The sequence below is a fragment of the Oryzias melastigma genome, linkage group LG16, assembly GCF_002922805.2.
Source record: "Oryzias melastigma strain HK-1 linkage group LG16, ASM292280v2, whole genome shotgun sequence".
NCBI classification, from domain to species: domain Eukaryota; kingdom Metazoa; phylum Chordata; class Actinopteri; order Beloniformes; family Adrianichthyidae; genus Oryzias; species Oryzias melastigma.
The window spans coordinates 6,025,546-6,041,737 of record NC_050527.1 but is presented as its reverse complement, the minus strand read 5'-3'; the positions used below and the strand labels follow the sequence as shown (position 1 = coordinate 6,041,737).

General features: G+C 43.4%; 1 protein-coding gene across 5 annotated transcripts; it reads left to right on the top strand.

The window, feature by feature from the left end:
- On the top strand, window positions 1-11,513 carry atn1 (atrophin 1). Of its 5 annotated transcripts, none has more exons than XR_002918776.1 (10): window positions 1-263; window positions 1,758-1,887; window positions 2,178-2,279; window positions 2,636-2,755; window positions 2,905-5,696; window positions 5,791-6,007; window positions 6,683-8,165; window positions 8,813-8,993; window positions 9,132-9,309; window positions 10,778-11,513. XR_002918776.1 is itself a non-coding variant. In XM_024267730.1 (10 exons), the coding sequence occupies exons 2-10, from the start codon at window positions 1,861-1,863 to the stop codon at window positions 10,809-10,811; spliced, it is 5,097 nt and encodes a 1,698-aa protein (XP_024123498.1). In that variant the 5' UTR covers window positions 1-263; window positions 1,758-1,860; the 3' UTR covers window positions 10,812-11,513. The 5 variants fall into 5 exon arrangements, 4 of the variants coding, with proteins under 4 accessions (XP_024123498.1, XP_024123497.1, XP_024123499.1 ...); XM_024267730.1 differs by having other exon boundaries at window positions 8,826-8,969; XM_024267729.1 differs by having other exon boundaries at window positions 8,826-8,993.
- Window positions 11,514-16,192: the final 4,679 nt, after the last annotated feature.

Genomic DNA, 16,192 nt, shown 5'->3' with positions numbered 1-16,192 from the left:
GGGGGTGGGGGAAGAGGCGAGGGTATGTATCAATTTGTACAGTCCTCAGTTGGCACCCCTGTTTTTTCCCCCTGCAACGAATAACCGGAGCTTTCTTCTGCGTTATTGTTATGATCGGTGCGCTCTGCAACATGAGCCAGCCTGCGCTGACAGACGCCCGGGCTGTGGGGCGTGCGCGTCAGCGTGCAACATAAAACGACAAAACAGGGAGAGGAAGGAGAAAGCGGAGTGAGAATGGGAGAACGCATCGCTGGATATCATAGGTAAGGAGGAGGAGGAAAAATGGATGCGTTTGGAGCTGCTCCTGATGGCCACGTTTGCACTCTATCCCTTCCATTTTCCCCGAACCCCCTTTGTGCGCTCATCGTCACGCTGCGTTACGGCTAAATTATGTCCCGGTGAATTAACGCTGAAGAGTGCACGACGCGCACCCACATTCCAGCGAGGGGAGCCGGTGCGAAATGCATTCGCCATTCCGAAGAATGGTTCCTTCTTTTTTTTCTTCACATGTGCGGCGCTCGGAAGCGGCTCGGCGCAGACATCCACACGTATGTGCAGCTCGAACACGTCCGCCGTGGGCTTTGGGAGGTTTTCTGAGGGCAGATTCGGCTGCTCTCTGCGTGCGTATCAATAACATTTCGCAGGGAGAAAAGAAGAAAGAGTCGTTGCAGTGCGCGCTCACTGGTGATGTAAGCAGAGCAACTGCATGCTGCTGCTTTGCATCACATGCAGGGCCGATTTGTTGACGATGCGTGTGCTGGATGCTTGCATGAGTTTGCAGAGGAAACGATGGTCTGTTGGTCTTTGTAAACTGACCGTGACCACAGACCTGCAGGAGGACCACAGACAGGCCACTGCTGCCACCTGTAACTGAGATGCATTGTGTAGCGAGCATGCAGAAAACCACCTAATGCCATTAATAACTGGGAACTGCACTGCATGGATATATTTTTTGTACTATCTATTTGGATTTTGAGGATAAAATCCTTTAAAAAGTCTCCATCTTTCACTGCAGTGTGCACTAATGAATGCACATCCATGTAGGGAAGCTACAACACCATTTAGTTTAAGATTTCCAAACAAAAAGGATCTATATTTAAAGCTGTTTTATATCATTCTCAATGTAGGAAGCATTTCCTATTGACGTGGAATGACAACCGTTCCTCGCCAAGCACCAAATGACACGATCTTGACATTGTGTGCATCCTTAATGGCATGTTTGAATAAATAGGCTTGTGGTTCTTCTGGTCATAACCAGGTCACGAGGGTTAACCACAAGTGGTTGAGGGTTGTTGCAGAGGAGCTGAAAGCAGAGGGGGTGTGGCCTCACATAGTCTTGATGTTTACTGGGGGTGTGGGGGTTCTCGGTCTTGTGCAGCCTGAGATTCAAAAAGCATCAGCTTCATGAGTATTCCGCTCCAACTAGTGCATTCTGTCAACAAGAGTGGGTTAACCTCTCGCATTTCTGGGTTTGAGCGGCTGTGGTGAAAGCAGAGGGCAGAGAGGGGACTGTTTTGAGCAGAGTGAAGAGCAGTTGTGGAGATAGAGTGCAGAGCATGCAGGGAATTTAAATGCTCTTGCTGTGCTTTTGCGGTTGTGCACTCACATGTTTTCAAAATGTTAGAAATTCCAAAATTTGAGAGTAAAAAACGAGGATCATTGCTGCTTCCTTCCTCACATTCCCTGCAAGACACCAAGTTATTTGTGGGATTTCTCTGAAAAACAGGATCACTCCTTTTGCTTGTGCTTTTTTGCAGGTTTTGCTAGGTCTCACGGTGCAACACAACCCAATCAGAAATGGAACCAGTTCAACCTTTGCAAGGCCTCGTGTTGTAAAATGGACGTTATAAAGAAGACATAATGAAAACAAGGACGCACAAAGAATCGGTATGGTTCTCAATAGCCACTTTGACAAAATCCTAAATATTATTTGCCCTAATATGAGATAAAACCATTAATTTCTGTGTTTGATTTATTATTTTCCTTGCAGTTTTTATTTCTTCCTACTGTGTCTTACTCTACTTACCATTCAAAAAATAATGTTTATTCTCCAATCAGTGCTTTTTTTGGTGAAATATATTTACTAAGTCAACATTTTTTCAACATTTCTCTTTCTCCATCCAACCCATTCCAACTTTGCACCTAGTTCTTCTCTTTAACTGGACTTTGTTTTGCAGATGCCCATGCGTAGTGGCAGAAGGAGGGGGGCAAGTGAAGAGAGAAGGGGCAGACGGCCGCACCCCAGCCCCACTCGTCCTGAACGCAACGACAGGCAGACGGTAAAAATACGCCTCCTTTCATGTGCTCTGTCTCTTGTTTTGAACTAATTTTACACTTGTGCGTTCAGACAAAAATGAGAAAGAACAAAGGACTGTCTCCGCGTTTGACCTCTGTGATGTCTGTTGTGAGCTGCCTCTTCATGACTCATCTGTATGATTTCCACAGACATACCTTTACAGTGTAGGAATAGGTTGACTCTGTGATGCGCGTCTTTGCAAATTCAAGTCTTTGATGTGCCATGTTTGACACTGATATTGTGTATGTGTGCAAGTGTGGGTCTGTCCTAAAAACAGATGTAGTCTTATTAAGAATGCAGAACCATCACTGATAAATTAAAGCTCTCGTGTTGTTTTAGCAACGAGGCTCTGGTGAGGAATTGGCTGGAAATCGCTTCAGTCGCAGATCACAAGGGCATGATTCATCAGAGAGTGAGGGGGAGGAACTTGTATCGCCTCCAAAAAGGCAGAAAGTTCAGGTTTGTCTAACTCTTCATCAGCATGTTATACTCAAACCATCTATAATATTGTGTTTTAGATCTTTGAGACTTAAGCTGTTGTCACTCCTTAAACAATCAGGCAGGAAGTGAGTCTTCTCAGTTTTCATTTTGTCCTCAATTTCCTTTAGGACTCAGCTTGTACCCCAAACCCTCCAACATCAACACACTCGACTGAAAGCTCAACTCCTTCCACAGTTCCACCTCCAACCACTGTTGTCAGCCAATCTCGTGAGAGTGACAATGAGGACGGCCAGTCACAGGGCAGCAGGAGTTCAGTTGTGGGGAGCCTTGCCAATAGTAGTAGTAGTCTGAGCAGTGGGCGGGATATAGACCAAGACAATCGTTCCTCATCTCCAAGCCTTTCGGCCTCCCCTCTGGGAAGTCTAGACTCTGATTCTGATGGCCCAGACTCACCAAAGCAAGGAGAACGTGAGAAAACTAAAGAAGGGGGTGCAAGGAAAGTCACAGGAGAAGACAGGAGAGCTGTCCGTGAAGGGAGGGGGGAGGAATCCTGTGGAGATGGAGAGAAACGAGACGTGGAAGGAGCAGAGGACTGCCCATCTTTAAAGCCCCCCTCCACTCCCTGCTCTTCGACTGGCTTGACTCAGTCTCTCCGCGGAACAGGAGATTCGTCAAATGACAGCAATAGTGGGAGGAAGTCATATTTTTCCCTGGACTCCAAACTGATGTGTAAAGTTGAGTATGGCACCCCAACGAGTGTTGAAGGAGCCTTAAGTGGGAACAGAATGACTTCCAAAGCCAGCTCACAGTGTGTCACAAAGACAACTATCTCTGGAGGAGAGTTTTCCCACAGTAGCCCCAACATGTCACACTCGTTACCAATGCCACTTCCTCCTCCACCTGCCCTAAAACCATTAGAGCCTGGAGGACAAAACTTGCCTGCTGAGGTTAAGACGGAGCGAGACAAAACAGAGAAGGGAGACAAAATTCTGGAGAAAACTCAGTCCACGCCTCCTTCTCTGGTGCCACAGACTCCCCCCCAGCCCCAGTCTCAGCCTCAGACACAGCCCTCCAGCCATCCTCATCACTACAGCTCCACCAGCTGGCAGGGGGGCACAGCTACTGGTTGCCAGGTCAGCTGGGGTTACACTCGTTACCCTGGCAACCATCACTCTCACCAGCCTCCTGTTCAACAGCAACAACTTCCTTCCGTTTACAACCCTCCATCCTCTCGCCATTCCTCCTCCCACCCCTCTTACCTCCCCCATTCTCACCCCCACCCCCACAGGGAGTACCTTCCCAGGTACACTGGAGGGGGAGGCGATAGAGATAGGGGGGCTGCAGGAGAGAGGGAGCGGGGAGTGAGAGGAGAGTGTGGTGGGAGAGAGATCAGTAGGGAGTACCCTGTTCCCACTGCAAACAGCAACAACAATAGCAGCAGTAATATTAATAGTACTTGTGGTGCGATGGGTGGGCCCAACAGTATCCAAAACAGGGAGTTTGGGGTCATGAGTCAGAGCCGTGAGTACCAAGGATCTGGGAGAGATGGACCTAACATTGGTCCAGAAAGGAGAGACTTTGGTCCAGCTTTCAGAGACAGGGATCGTGAAAGAGACAGAGAACGTGAAACAGGAAAGGATTTTAATACACCAAACCAAAACCAAAATAGAGATTTTGGCCCTGGTGGAGCTGCAGGGGGGCATCCCAGAGACAAAGATGGGAGCAGATGGGGTGAGTTTCCTGGTCAAACAAGAGAAGTTAGCAACAGCAACCCCAGCAATTCCATCTCACAAGGAAACCCCCCAAGCTCAACTGCTGGGCTGCCAGTAGCCCCCATGCTGAACCGTGATCCACCTGTCTCTCCTCAAAACAATGCAAATCACCCATCCCAAACATCCCTTCCTTCACACCATAACTCTCATCCTTCAAACTCATCAAACAGAGACTTTCCTCCTTCTATAGACCAGGCACAAACTCCATCCTCTGGTGGAGATCACTTTCACAGAGAGTATCCTCCTTCTGGAGCAAAAGACTTTCCTGCTGGTGTGCCTCCTCCTGCTGGCACAAATCGTGAGTACTTAAGCTCCCCGGGGGTAACTTCAAATGTGGGTCGAGAGTATTCAGGGCCCGGTGGAGCCCAGTATCCTCACCCACCTTACCCTCATTACCAGTCTGGGCCAAAAGACAGGGAGAGGGACTCAAACTTGCGAGACTCTAGTATGTACCAAAGCCGTGGAGGCCCAAATCAGCCTTCTGCACTCTCTCCTTCCTCCTCTAGCACTCACCATGGGCCATACCCCCATCAACCAACTCTGGCTCCTCTACCCCCTCCGCAAAACTCACACACTCAACCTCCTCCAGTAGGTATGGCTGCTGGTGTCCGCCCCCCACATTATCAATCCTCTACCCAGACTCCTCCGAAACCCCTATCACCCTTGCCCAGTCCATCCACCAATCAGATAGGACCATTTTCATCTTTTCCCTCTGGCCCCTCTTCTGTTCCTAATGCGCAACTTCCTGTGGCGCCTGCACCAACCAGCTGTTCACCTGGTTGCCGTCCTTCCCCTTTCCATGGCGCTTTGAACAGCCGCCCTCAATTCAGTGGAACATATCACTCTAATGGGAGCAATGCTGGTCATATGGCAAACAGTGGTAGCAACAGTAGCACACCCAGTAGCAGTAATACCAACTCTCAGTCACTCTCACCTCAAAATATCTCTAAGGGCCCTCCACCTCTAGGTAACTCTACCAACAATAACAACATTTCAGCGCCCGTCACAAGCTCTGTACTCCCAAGTGGAGATGGGCATTCAGATTCAGGCCCACCTCCAACACCCGTCATTAAAGAAGAACCAATTGAAGAAAGGGAAGAGAATGAAAGCCCACCACCAGTGTTGAGAAGTCCCTCACCAGAACCAAAACCTGTGGACATTCCTATCCACGCCAGCCAGTCAGCACGGTAATGTCAAAACGAGGTTTGCATCCTCACTAAGATTGTCAGTGAATCTTTATGCGAGATTTTTGATTGTTGATTCTGTATGTTATGACTCTAGGTTTCACAAGGTCCTAGATCGTGGCAGTGGGAACTCCTGTGCACGCAGCGATGTTGTCTTTGTTCCACTAGACGGATCCAAACTGTGGAAGAAACGGAATGAGATGATTGAAAGAGCTCGCAGAGAGGTGGAACAGCGAGCAAGAGACCTAAGAGAAAAAGAAAGAGAACGAGAAAGAGAGCGTGAACGTGAGAGGGAACTGGATCGTCATCTGCAGGTGTGCACAAATTTATGTACTATGTCAGATTTAGTATTCTTAGATTTAGAGGGTTTGATCTGGAGACAGATAACCATTGTAACACTACGTACAAGTACATTTGAACAACCACTTCCAATGAAAAATCTATGTAAATATGGATATATGCAAGTTTCAGGCTTCCACAGTCAAAACTCTTGTGTTCAGACCTTTATACACAAGTTTTTAAGTCAGTTCTCTGGCTCTAATTACAAATCACGCAGCCATTAAATGCTTGCTGAAAGCTAAACCAGTTGAACTTTGAGTAGTCAAGGAGTGGGATTTGGTAGCGTCCTTTTTAAATACATGGAAGTGCCAACTGTTTGAAAATTGATTATGGAGGATACATCAATAATTGTGGTTTGTGCTCAGCTGGAATTATATGACACCAAGTGTGTCATACATTGTAATAGAGCTGTGAAAAGCCTGGAGGTTCGCAAGATTTACACAGCATTGACATTTTGCACCAAGCCTCTTCCAAATGCAGGTACATGGGCTAATATTGGGTAGCAACAATCTAATGTGAACACCATAAGCCAAAACCCGCATTCAGCATGTTCTTGAACGCACCATACATGCCCGGTGAGTACGTACCCTCACAGGATGGTTTTAAAGTGGGTCATAACAAATATGTCTTTTCTTTTGTTTGTACTACAGCACCAGAAGGACATCAGTGCTGCTGGAGGGGGTCGCCAGGGCTCCACACTTTTTTTCCCTCCCTCATCCTCTATTATTCTTGACCCTTCTTCTGCCTCATCCAGCAACCCTGTCCCCCACCCTCCTCATCCCCAGCATCATCCTTCACATCCACATGCTCACCTTGCTCCAGCACACCATCTCCATCCATCTCTCTCTCATTCAATACCCCACTCCTTGCTTTTACCATCCATGGGTGGTGCATCTGCTGTAGTTGGAGGTCCCCAGGGAGGCCTGGGAATAGGTTTGGGAGGTCCATATTTGGGTCCTGACACACCAGCATTAAGAACTCTGAGCGAATATGCTCGCCCACATGCTATGTCTCCACTTGGGGCCGCAAGTCGCGCCCAAGCACACCACCCACAGGTTCATCATGGGCACCCCCACGTCCACCCCTCATTCTTCCTCCCTCAGTTTCAGAATCATGCTTTTGCCCATCCACACCACCTTCCTGCTGATGCAGCCACAGCAGCGGCTATTTTGGGGTTTTTGTATGGTGGTAGTCTAGAAAATGGTCCAGGCATTGGTGGCCATCCTGGAATGGCAGGAGGTCCGGTACCTGGTGGGATTGGAGGTCCAGGATTAGGAGGAGTTGGTTTCCCTCACTCAGTGGCCTCTCATCGAGATCGGATGAAACCTGGATTTGAATTCAAGAGTGACGAGCGGGTTTACCCACCTGGATCCATTCCTGATCCTGCAGCCATTGCTCTTGCTCACTCTCATTCCCATGCCCATGCAAATGCCCATGCGCAAGCTCACTCCTTGCTGCTTGGAGCTGGTCCGGCAGGAGCAAATGAGGTGTCACTCTATGGTACTCCTCCTCCAGCTGCCCCTGGACCTCCACACCTCCAAAACCCAGCCCTGGCACCAGTAACTCGACCTCCTAACCCTCCGGCTCCTCAGTCTCTGGCCAATCCCCCTGCTACATCTCTACTTCCACCATCTCTTACCTCCCACCCTTTATCTGCTCCACCTGCTGCCTCTCAAGCGCCACCATCCACCACTGCTCCTCCATCCGCTCCTTCCCAGCCTGCTCCACCAACATCTAATGCTGCCTCGCTTCATCACCCAGTCCCCCATTCTTCTTTTCCCTCCTCTCATCTGCCACCAGCCTCTGCGCCCACTGCTCCTGCCGAGAACTATCCCACTCCCACCCGCTCCCCTGCTTCCTTTGAGCGTGACCGGAGTGGAGAAAGAGAAAGGGAAAAGGAACGAGACCGAGCAGCTTTACCGACCTTTGGGGAGAGGGAGCGTGAAAGGGGAGGAAGCAGCGGGGGTGGAGGAGGGGGAGCCAGTGGAGGAGGAGGAAATGGAGGAGGAGGAGGAGGAGGAAGTGGCGGAGGAGGAGAGAATCTCGGTCGTCTTCAGATGCTGAACGTGACACCTCATCATCACCAGCATTCACACATCCACTCACATCTTCATCTGCACCAGCAAGACACAGGTACTTAATTCTACTAAGAATCCTGATATCTGATTGTTTTTAAACATGTTTTACAAAATGAATAAAAATGTTGTTTAAACTGAATTGGTAGATATTTTGTGTGTGAATTTTATCTTTCGGTAGAAGTTTCTTGCAGCCAACACAGCTCCAAGTTGCGCATTTGTGATTTACACTTTTAATATTTAACTTGTTTAAAAACATGCAAATATTAAACCAGCAGTTTAAATGTTGGCCCACAGGAATTGGCAGACTATTGCAATTCCATTTTATGCACCATGTTGCAAAGCATGCTGGGTTGTTAAATTCAACTTTAAATCCTGCTAATAAAAAAATTGAAAACGTGTTGGAAACATTTTGCATTTAAACTAGATAGATTTTTGTGACCTAATAATGTATCTTTTTCACAAATGCGTATAGATGAGCAGACTAATATTCCATTTGAGAAAAACACAATTTTTTAAAAGATCTGAATCAAATAAGTCTAAAATCTATTGTTGTACAGATAAATCAACTTATTTTTACTGAATGAAGTCATAGATTTTATAGCACAAGACAGATATTATTTTAGCCACTCAGTAACGCCTTTTCATTGTGGGAAGCTTTCTGCTTTGACCCCTATTAAATTTCTCCTGTATTTCCAATTACATCATTGGCATCTAGCGGCGGGCGGGGTTCACCCCCTAATGGACCCGTTGGCGTCAGGGTCTCCTTTGGCACGCCTCCCTTACCCAGGAGCCACAATCGGCACCCCCATCCTGGCTCACCCCCTCACTGACAGCGATGTGCTCCGCCAACAGCTGTTCGGTGAGGAGAAGGCTCCTCGTCCATGTACTCGTTCAGTTTTCTACTCTAAACAACAGTGCTAAAAATATATCTAGACACATTTTTGGCTCTAGATGGGGATGACTGACCCTAATGTCCCTCCTTTCCCTCTTCCTTTTGTTTTTTATTTATTCCCTTCTTCAGGTGCTCCTTTCCGTGACCTGCCACAGCCGTCCTCCCTCACTGGTCCCATGTCGGCAGCCCATCAGCTCCAGGCCATGCAGCAGGCCCAGAGCGCAGAGCTGCAGATCCAGAGACTGGCCCTGGAGCAACAGTGGATCCACCATCACCACCACTCCCTCACCCAGGACGAGTATTACAGGTACAAAGTCAACATTTTTAAGGAAATAGAGGTGGAACATCTTGCATAGCTCTTTTCTGTCTTAGCTATAAGTACCTACTGTCAAAACCTAATTACTGGTAACAGTGGTTCTTAAAAAAACAGTAATCATGAGGTTTGTAAGTAATATGAGACAATTGAGCAAAGTGCTCATGAAGGTCCTCAAACAGCAGATTTCTCTCTAACTGTGACCTTCTTGAATTTCTCCCCTCTGATTCTTACTTTGCTGATACAGTGTTGCCTCCTTCAGAATATTTAGACCCACTCCAATCATCTTTGATCTATTCTAAAAGCGTTCCCAGTGGGTTTCTTTTTTATAGTATGGTTATGCTGTTTTTATCCAAAATTAAGAAAAACAAACTGTCATTTTCTAGAGCATAGTTTCTGCAGGGCAGCAGTAGTTCATTAGAAAGTTGCCTTTGCGTTGTGGTTGTGACTGATGCATGGAGTAAGCCCTTCCCCTTATTATCATCCATCTGTTTATACGCTCCACCGCCAGCTTACAGCCCCTTACAACCACAACCTATCATTACCAGTGCAATAAAAATGGTAAACAATATTAGAACTATCCAGCTGTACAGTTTTGAGCAACATACCAGATCAGACAAGGAAAACAAAGATGTTCATGGATCTGTTTGTTTGCAAGTGGATGCATCAGAAAGAAGGACAAGAGGAGATCAACGATCTTTCTTGTGGCTTACAGTAGTAGTTTCTACGTCATAGCTACAGCTTTTTCCAACAGCATTTATTTGTCTGATCCAAAAATTTAAACAAAGAAATACTCTGAAATGCAATTTGAAGCTTAATTTTCTTCATAAATCCCACAAAAACATTAAAACCAAAATCACACTTTTCATCTAAATAGTTCTTTAAACCAAAATTAAACTGGATTCTGCATCTTTAGCGAAAAAAATAATTTTGTTAATTTGTTAAGAAATGCAGTGTTCTGGTAAATAGTATTTATTTAACAGAGAAAATATTTTTAAATATTTTCTTGTTGTCATTTTTCTAAGATTCTTATTTCCCACAATCCCTCTGATCCTTCTTAACCTGCCTGTCCAATTTCAGATCTTAATCTGACTTTAGATTTGAAGCTAAACTTTCAATTTTGCCACTTGCTGGACTAATCCGGGTTACTGGATTTGTTGAAAAAAAAATTCATGAAGCACAGATGCTCATGAAAAGAAGCAAAAAAATGGCCTAAACTTGACCTGATCCTTTGAATTTATCAGTTTGCAGAAATCTGTTTATATTACATTTGTATTACTGTTAGCTTATTTGCTCTTGGGACCGTAAAAGTTAAACCCCAAGCAAGAACAACAACAGCTTTCTGGTTCACAGAGACGTAAATGTCAGTCTGCATGCACAGGATATGAATGTTGGCTGCAAAATGAAACCAAACCTCAGCTTTTACTTACAGACCGGTGTGTTTTGTCTTTTGACCTTTCAGTCACCTGAAGAAGGAGAGTGACAAGACCTTGTGAGGGAGGGGCACGACAGGAAGCAGCATGGAGAAAAGGGACAAATACTACAACGAAAGCACTGAAAACGAGGAAACAAAGACTTATTTACAAGATGTGGACTTCTTATGGACAAGGAATTTACTGAGGAAGATTTTGAAGGATTATTGGAGGAAGGAGGAGGGTGTGAAAATGTTGCACAGAGTCCCTCCTAACGGCTCCAGCGCTTTTCCTGCGTTTTGTTCTTCGGTCCTCTTTTTTTTTTTTTGGTTTTTCGCTCTGTACAGAATATTAGCTGGAGGCGACGATAGTGAAGTACAGTACGTGTAAAATACTTGATGCCAGAAGACTGTGTACATGAGTCTCTTATGTGGTTGCATGTAGCTTTATGCGCTTATTCTAAACTGGTGGAACTTTTGGTTCTGTTTTTTAGTCATTTCCCCCTCATTTGTATCTGAGGGCTGCTCTATATGCATGAGACCAGCATTTTAGTGTTTTGTTATGTTTATGATTAATAGTATTGTTATTAAGATTATTGTTGTTTGTTGATAATGAATAATTATATATACAACACATATTATTTGTATTATTTTTTTACATTTTCATGGTATGGCAGTTGGTTTTTATTTTTGATTTTCAATTTTCCTTGTGTAACAAGATGCAAATGAGGGCAAAAAAAACAAAAAAAAAACATCTGGAAATAAATTATAATCTCTTTTTTGGTAATATCTCGAGTTTTTCCATGAGTGGACCCCCTCATGTACATTCAGAGCGCTTGCCCTGTTTTGCATGTCTTCTCATGCACGAAGCATATCAGATTCCTCTCCCTCCTTCCTTTCTCTTTTTCTCCTCCAGCACGTCCCTCCCTCCCTTTTTTTTTTGAGTGTAGCTAATAGGAGACACATGGGATGAGTGGGAAACAGGGGAGCAGCAACGTTGTTCCAGTGAATACCCATAGGGACAGCAACATTTACGTAAAAATGAGAAAATATAGAGAGAAATCAAATGAAGAAAAGGGGGAGGGGCTTAAAGTGTGATTTACAGATGCTGCTGAAAGCTGAGGGTGAGTTTTCATCATGTCTGGCTGGAGGGATCGCCTTTATTTGGACGTGGATCAGTGAGCGCGGCCTTCGTGTTGCCTCACTGCTGGCCCACAGATCTGGCTGAACAGACGACACATTTCTGCTGCTTTTGGTGTTTTAAAGAAAAAACATGCAGCCTCCTTGTGCAACAACAATAGTGTCTACGGCGCCACATGGTTTCCTTCATGAGTTGAAGGTTTTGTGTCGTTAAAAGTCACCTTGGAAAAGTGTGTCAGCACCACGTAACGAACCTTCAACAGGACACATTTCCCCTCTGGTGACATCCCATCAGAGGACAATCTGAGCGCACTTTAGTGTTTATCAGGAGGTATGAAGAAATGTAGACATTCCTTGACATCTTTTTGCTAAAATAAATAGGACTTTTTGTAATAAATGTATCTAAAGAATGAATTGTGTCCAAACAGATGTACAAGTTATCAATAATGGAGACAAGATTTAAAAAAGATAAAAGATCATTTTTGGTGCAAAAAAGATAATAAAAAAACAATCCTTCTTTTTAAAGTTGCATCTATTTTAATATTGCTGATATCATCCCTTTAGTTTCTTTTGCTGTGGTGATTCTGCAGTTCCAGCCCTTTGTTTCTAACTGGGACACAATTGATTGAGATTCCTACCTCTGAGGAGCCTATTGAGTAAAGAGGAGAAGTGGAGCACGCGGCGGTTATCCCATCACTGTGTAACCCGACGTCCCCCACCTCCGAGAGTCAAAGCTCCCCACCAAGAAAGAATTAAATTGGAGAAAAAAAAGGGGTTTTAGAGATTATTTACAAGACAGTGGCAGCGAGGGCAATTTTCACTGCCATCCAAGCCAGACAGGCAAATAAAAGCAGAAGCTGATAACAAAGGCTCTGTCAATCCTGCTAATAAAAATGCTCTACATCCTGTGCAAAAGCTACAGAAGGAGCTTCAGTCAGACTACACAGCAAAGCTGATTCCTATGTACTGAGATTATAGTAAAATTAAATTAGTTTATGCATTTTGAAGATAGTTAAAAAATATTTTTGAAAGACTTCACAATTAAAAAAACATTTTTGTTGTTGCCAGACTTTAATTTAGAAATGATAAAGGATATCTAAACTGTAATCTTCTGACCAGCTTTTTTCTGCCTCTTTATGTCTTTTTTTGGATTGGGTAATAGTGATTTGAAAGTAATTGTTTCCTGTTGTTAATTTACATTTGAAACCATGTCCCAGCGCTTCTCAAAACTAGACGTTTGCCTCTCTGCGGTTTAGCAAATTGATTGCTTTTGCTATTAACTAAATGCCCCAAAGGCATCAGCAGGCTCAAAGAATAACACAAGAATCATTTCCAAATGGCTCTGGCCTGCCATGTGATATTAATTTTGGGAAATTAAACAAACAAATCCACAGCTGAACATCCATCTTTGATTATATAATGATTAGAGTCTTACTATCAACAAAGGGTGTAATGAAGCCAAATCAAAACAAATCCTTTAAAGAGAATAAAAGTTACAAGATTTCACTTCATTCAAATGCCACCATGTTTTTTGTTCCTAATGTTTAGAAATTTAGGATTAGAAATGAACAATTATGATTTATACGTCCAGCTAGGGGTAAAAGGAATATATTGATTCAATTAGATATCGCGATACTTTATTTGGCGATACTTATATCGATTTAAATAATGTTCTGATCATTAAAAAGCACAAATTTTGCTTTTTTACTTATGAAAAATGTATTTACATTCAGATAATTATTAAGACATAATTTAAAAAAAATAGTGAAATATAGTCTGGTACTGTCTACGGATACATATGGTGTGACAACACATGTATCACATGTATTGCCAGACTTTTCCCAATACACATCCCTACGTCCACCCTGTACATTTTTAGAGTGTTAAAAAAAAAAAACATTAAAAAGGACAGATTTTTCCAATGTTCAGCAAAGCATGGACTCCAGGAAATCCCCCCTTTATCTCACTCATCTCCAGCAGTGCTGTCACAGCCTGCAGAGGCAGCAGACAAACTGAAACTGAACAGCAACGGCTGTCTGAGAGAAGAGTCTGCTGCTTTTTTCTTTTTTTTTTTAACCCAGACAATCAATCTGCTTTGACCTCTTGCTCTCTGCAGCATGGAGAAGATCATCCCAGTGGATCATCTGCACGCATTGCAGAGCATTTTTAAGGAACTCTATCACAGAAAATGCAATCAAAGAGAGCAGTGGTGTACGACTGCCTGTCTGCAGTCACAACCTGACTTGCCATGTGGGTTTAATATACCAGTCGTCTTAAAGCCAAAAAAATAAAAAATAAAAATCTGCCGCTTGCTGTGGATTTCAAAACAATGGCTTTCAAAGCACCATAAAGCCCTGCAAGCTTTGACTGTTTTTTCAGAGATATTTATGGTGGCTTAAATTGTTAAGAATGTTGGCGGAATTCATGTAAACACCCCACTTTTGTCAGAGTCTGTTCCATCACAACTCCAGAGCTGATGGCCTTGTTTATGCCATTGTCTATGCATCTCCCGCGATTAGTGGCCGACAGAGGCCCGACTCGCTGTGTTTGTGTTTCATTTCAGCGAGGAGAAATTTATTGAGACGTTAACCCAGGTCAACAGGAGCAGTCGGTGCAAAGCGGTGCAGAGAAAACTGGAAAAAAAGCTGCCTGCCAGAACCTCACTGAAACAGACTGAGCCCCAGTGAGCGTGGCTCAGATCAGACAGATGTATGTTCTTTAGTTCTTTTGTTTCGAAATGTTGCGCAATAAGGAATAAATCAAGATGGTTCAAATTAAAGCTCACAAGATCAAAAAAGTTGGAAAATTTCAAACAAAAACACATCAAACAATGTCAAGTCTGAAGGTTTATGTAGAAAGAACGTGAGTGGAATCTAGGTTGGAAGAGTTGCATTAAATGGACTTCGTGGAAAAGTCCTGATTTCACTTTTTTGATCAAGTTTAATCTATTTGTTATGGGCAGGGTGTTTTCTGTAATCTCTAAATCAGTACTACTAATTTCAGTTGTTGTTTCTATTTCAAATAGGATAATTAAAATAACTCACCTCATATAGCAGAAAAAACAAACAACAGCATAATGATTGATGATAAAAACCAAATGACAAGAGTTAGAGCAACATGCAAAGGTGACAAGTTTATGAAGAGGTTAAACATCCATCCATCCATTTTCTGACCCGTTGTATCCTTTTGGGGGTCACAGGGCTGCTGGAGCCAACCCAGCTACTCCTGGGCGAAGGCGGGGTACACCCTGAACAGGTCACCAGTCTGTTGGAGGGCCACACACTTACACATGCACACTTAGAGGCAATTTAGAGACACCAATTACCCAGTGAAGCAGGTTTTAAAGCTGGAGTGTGTAGAGGAAACTGATTCATGCACGGGCAACACATGCAAGCTCTACACAGAAAGATCCCAGCTAGGATTTAAACCAGGGACTTCTCCTGATAAAACAATATATTTATGAAAATACTGGGCAGCAATGTATTCCATAGATGGAAATAATATATATTTTTCAGTATAATAAAATACTACAATTATTTCCATTTTAATATAATATAATATAATATAATATAATATAATATAATATAATATAATATAATATAATATAATATAATATAATATAATATAATATATTATATTGTTGTCCATCCATACATTCCAGTATGAAATGTATGATTAATATCAAGTTCTGAGCTTCATTCTCTTCCTCTTAGTTTTAAAAGGACCTCTCTTTGTATCGGATTCTAAAGTGAGTTGTATTTATGACAAAAATACTGGTTGTCAATTAAAGTTGAGCAAAAATGTCCTAAAGGCCACACTGAAGTTATTTATTTATTTTTTTGATAAAATTGCAGAAACTTTACCACTGATTGGAGAGCAGACCCGTTTGGCAAATTTTACAGTGATTTTGGACGTAGCTGATGCATCGTCAGCCAGGACAAACAGCATGTTGCCCACCCACCTCTTTGTTGCAAACATTTTAATTAATCCCTCACAGTAGCTAATCTAGGCTTCTTACCAAAAAGCCACATGTCCAACTGAGTCTGATCACCTCCATAGATGTTCATCTATACAAACTACTTTTTATAATATTGATTTAATACTATATATTTACAAAAAATGTGGTTTGGTTACAAATCTATTTAAAGACACTAATAAATATCATACATTTATCACACATACAGATACCTAAGCCCATTCCCCTAAGTTTCAAGGATTGTGGGTTCAAATCCACATTAACTCCGTATCAAAAACTCTTAACTCTACCAGTTTGACACTCAACATTAAGGCCTTGGATGTTTCCTGAGCGGCTGCAGCTCACTGGCC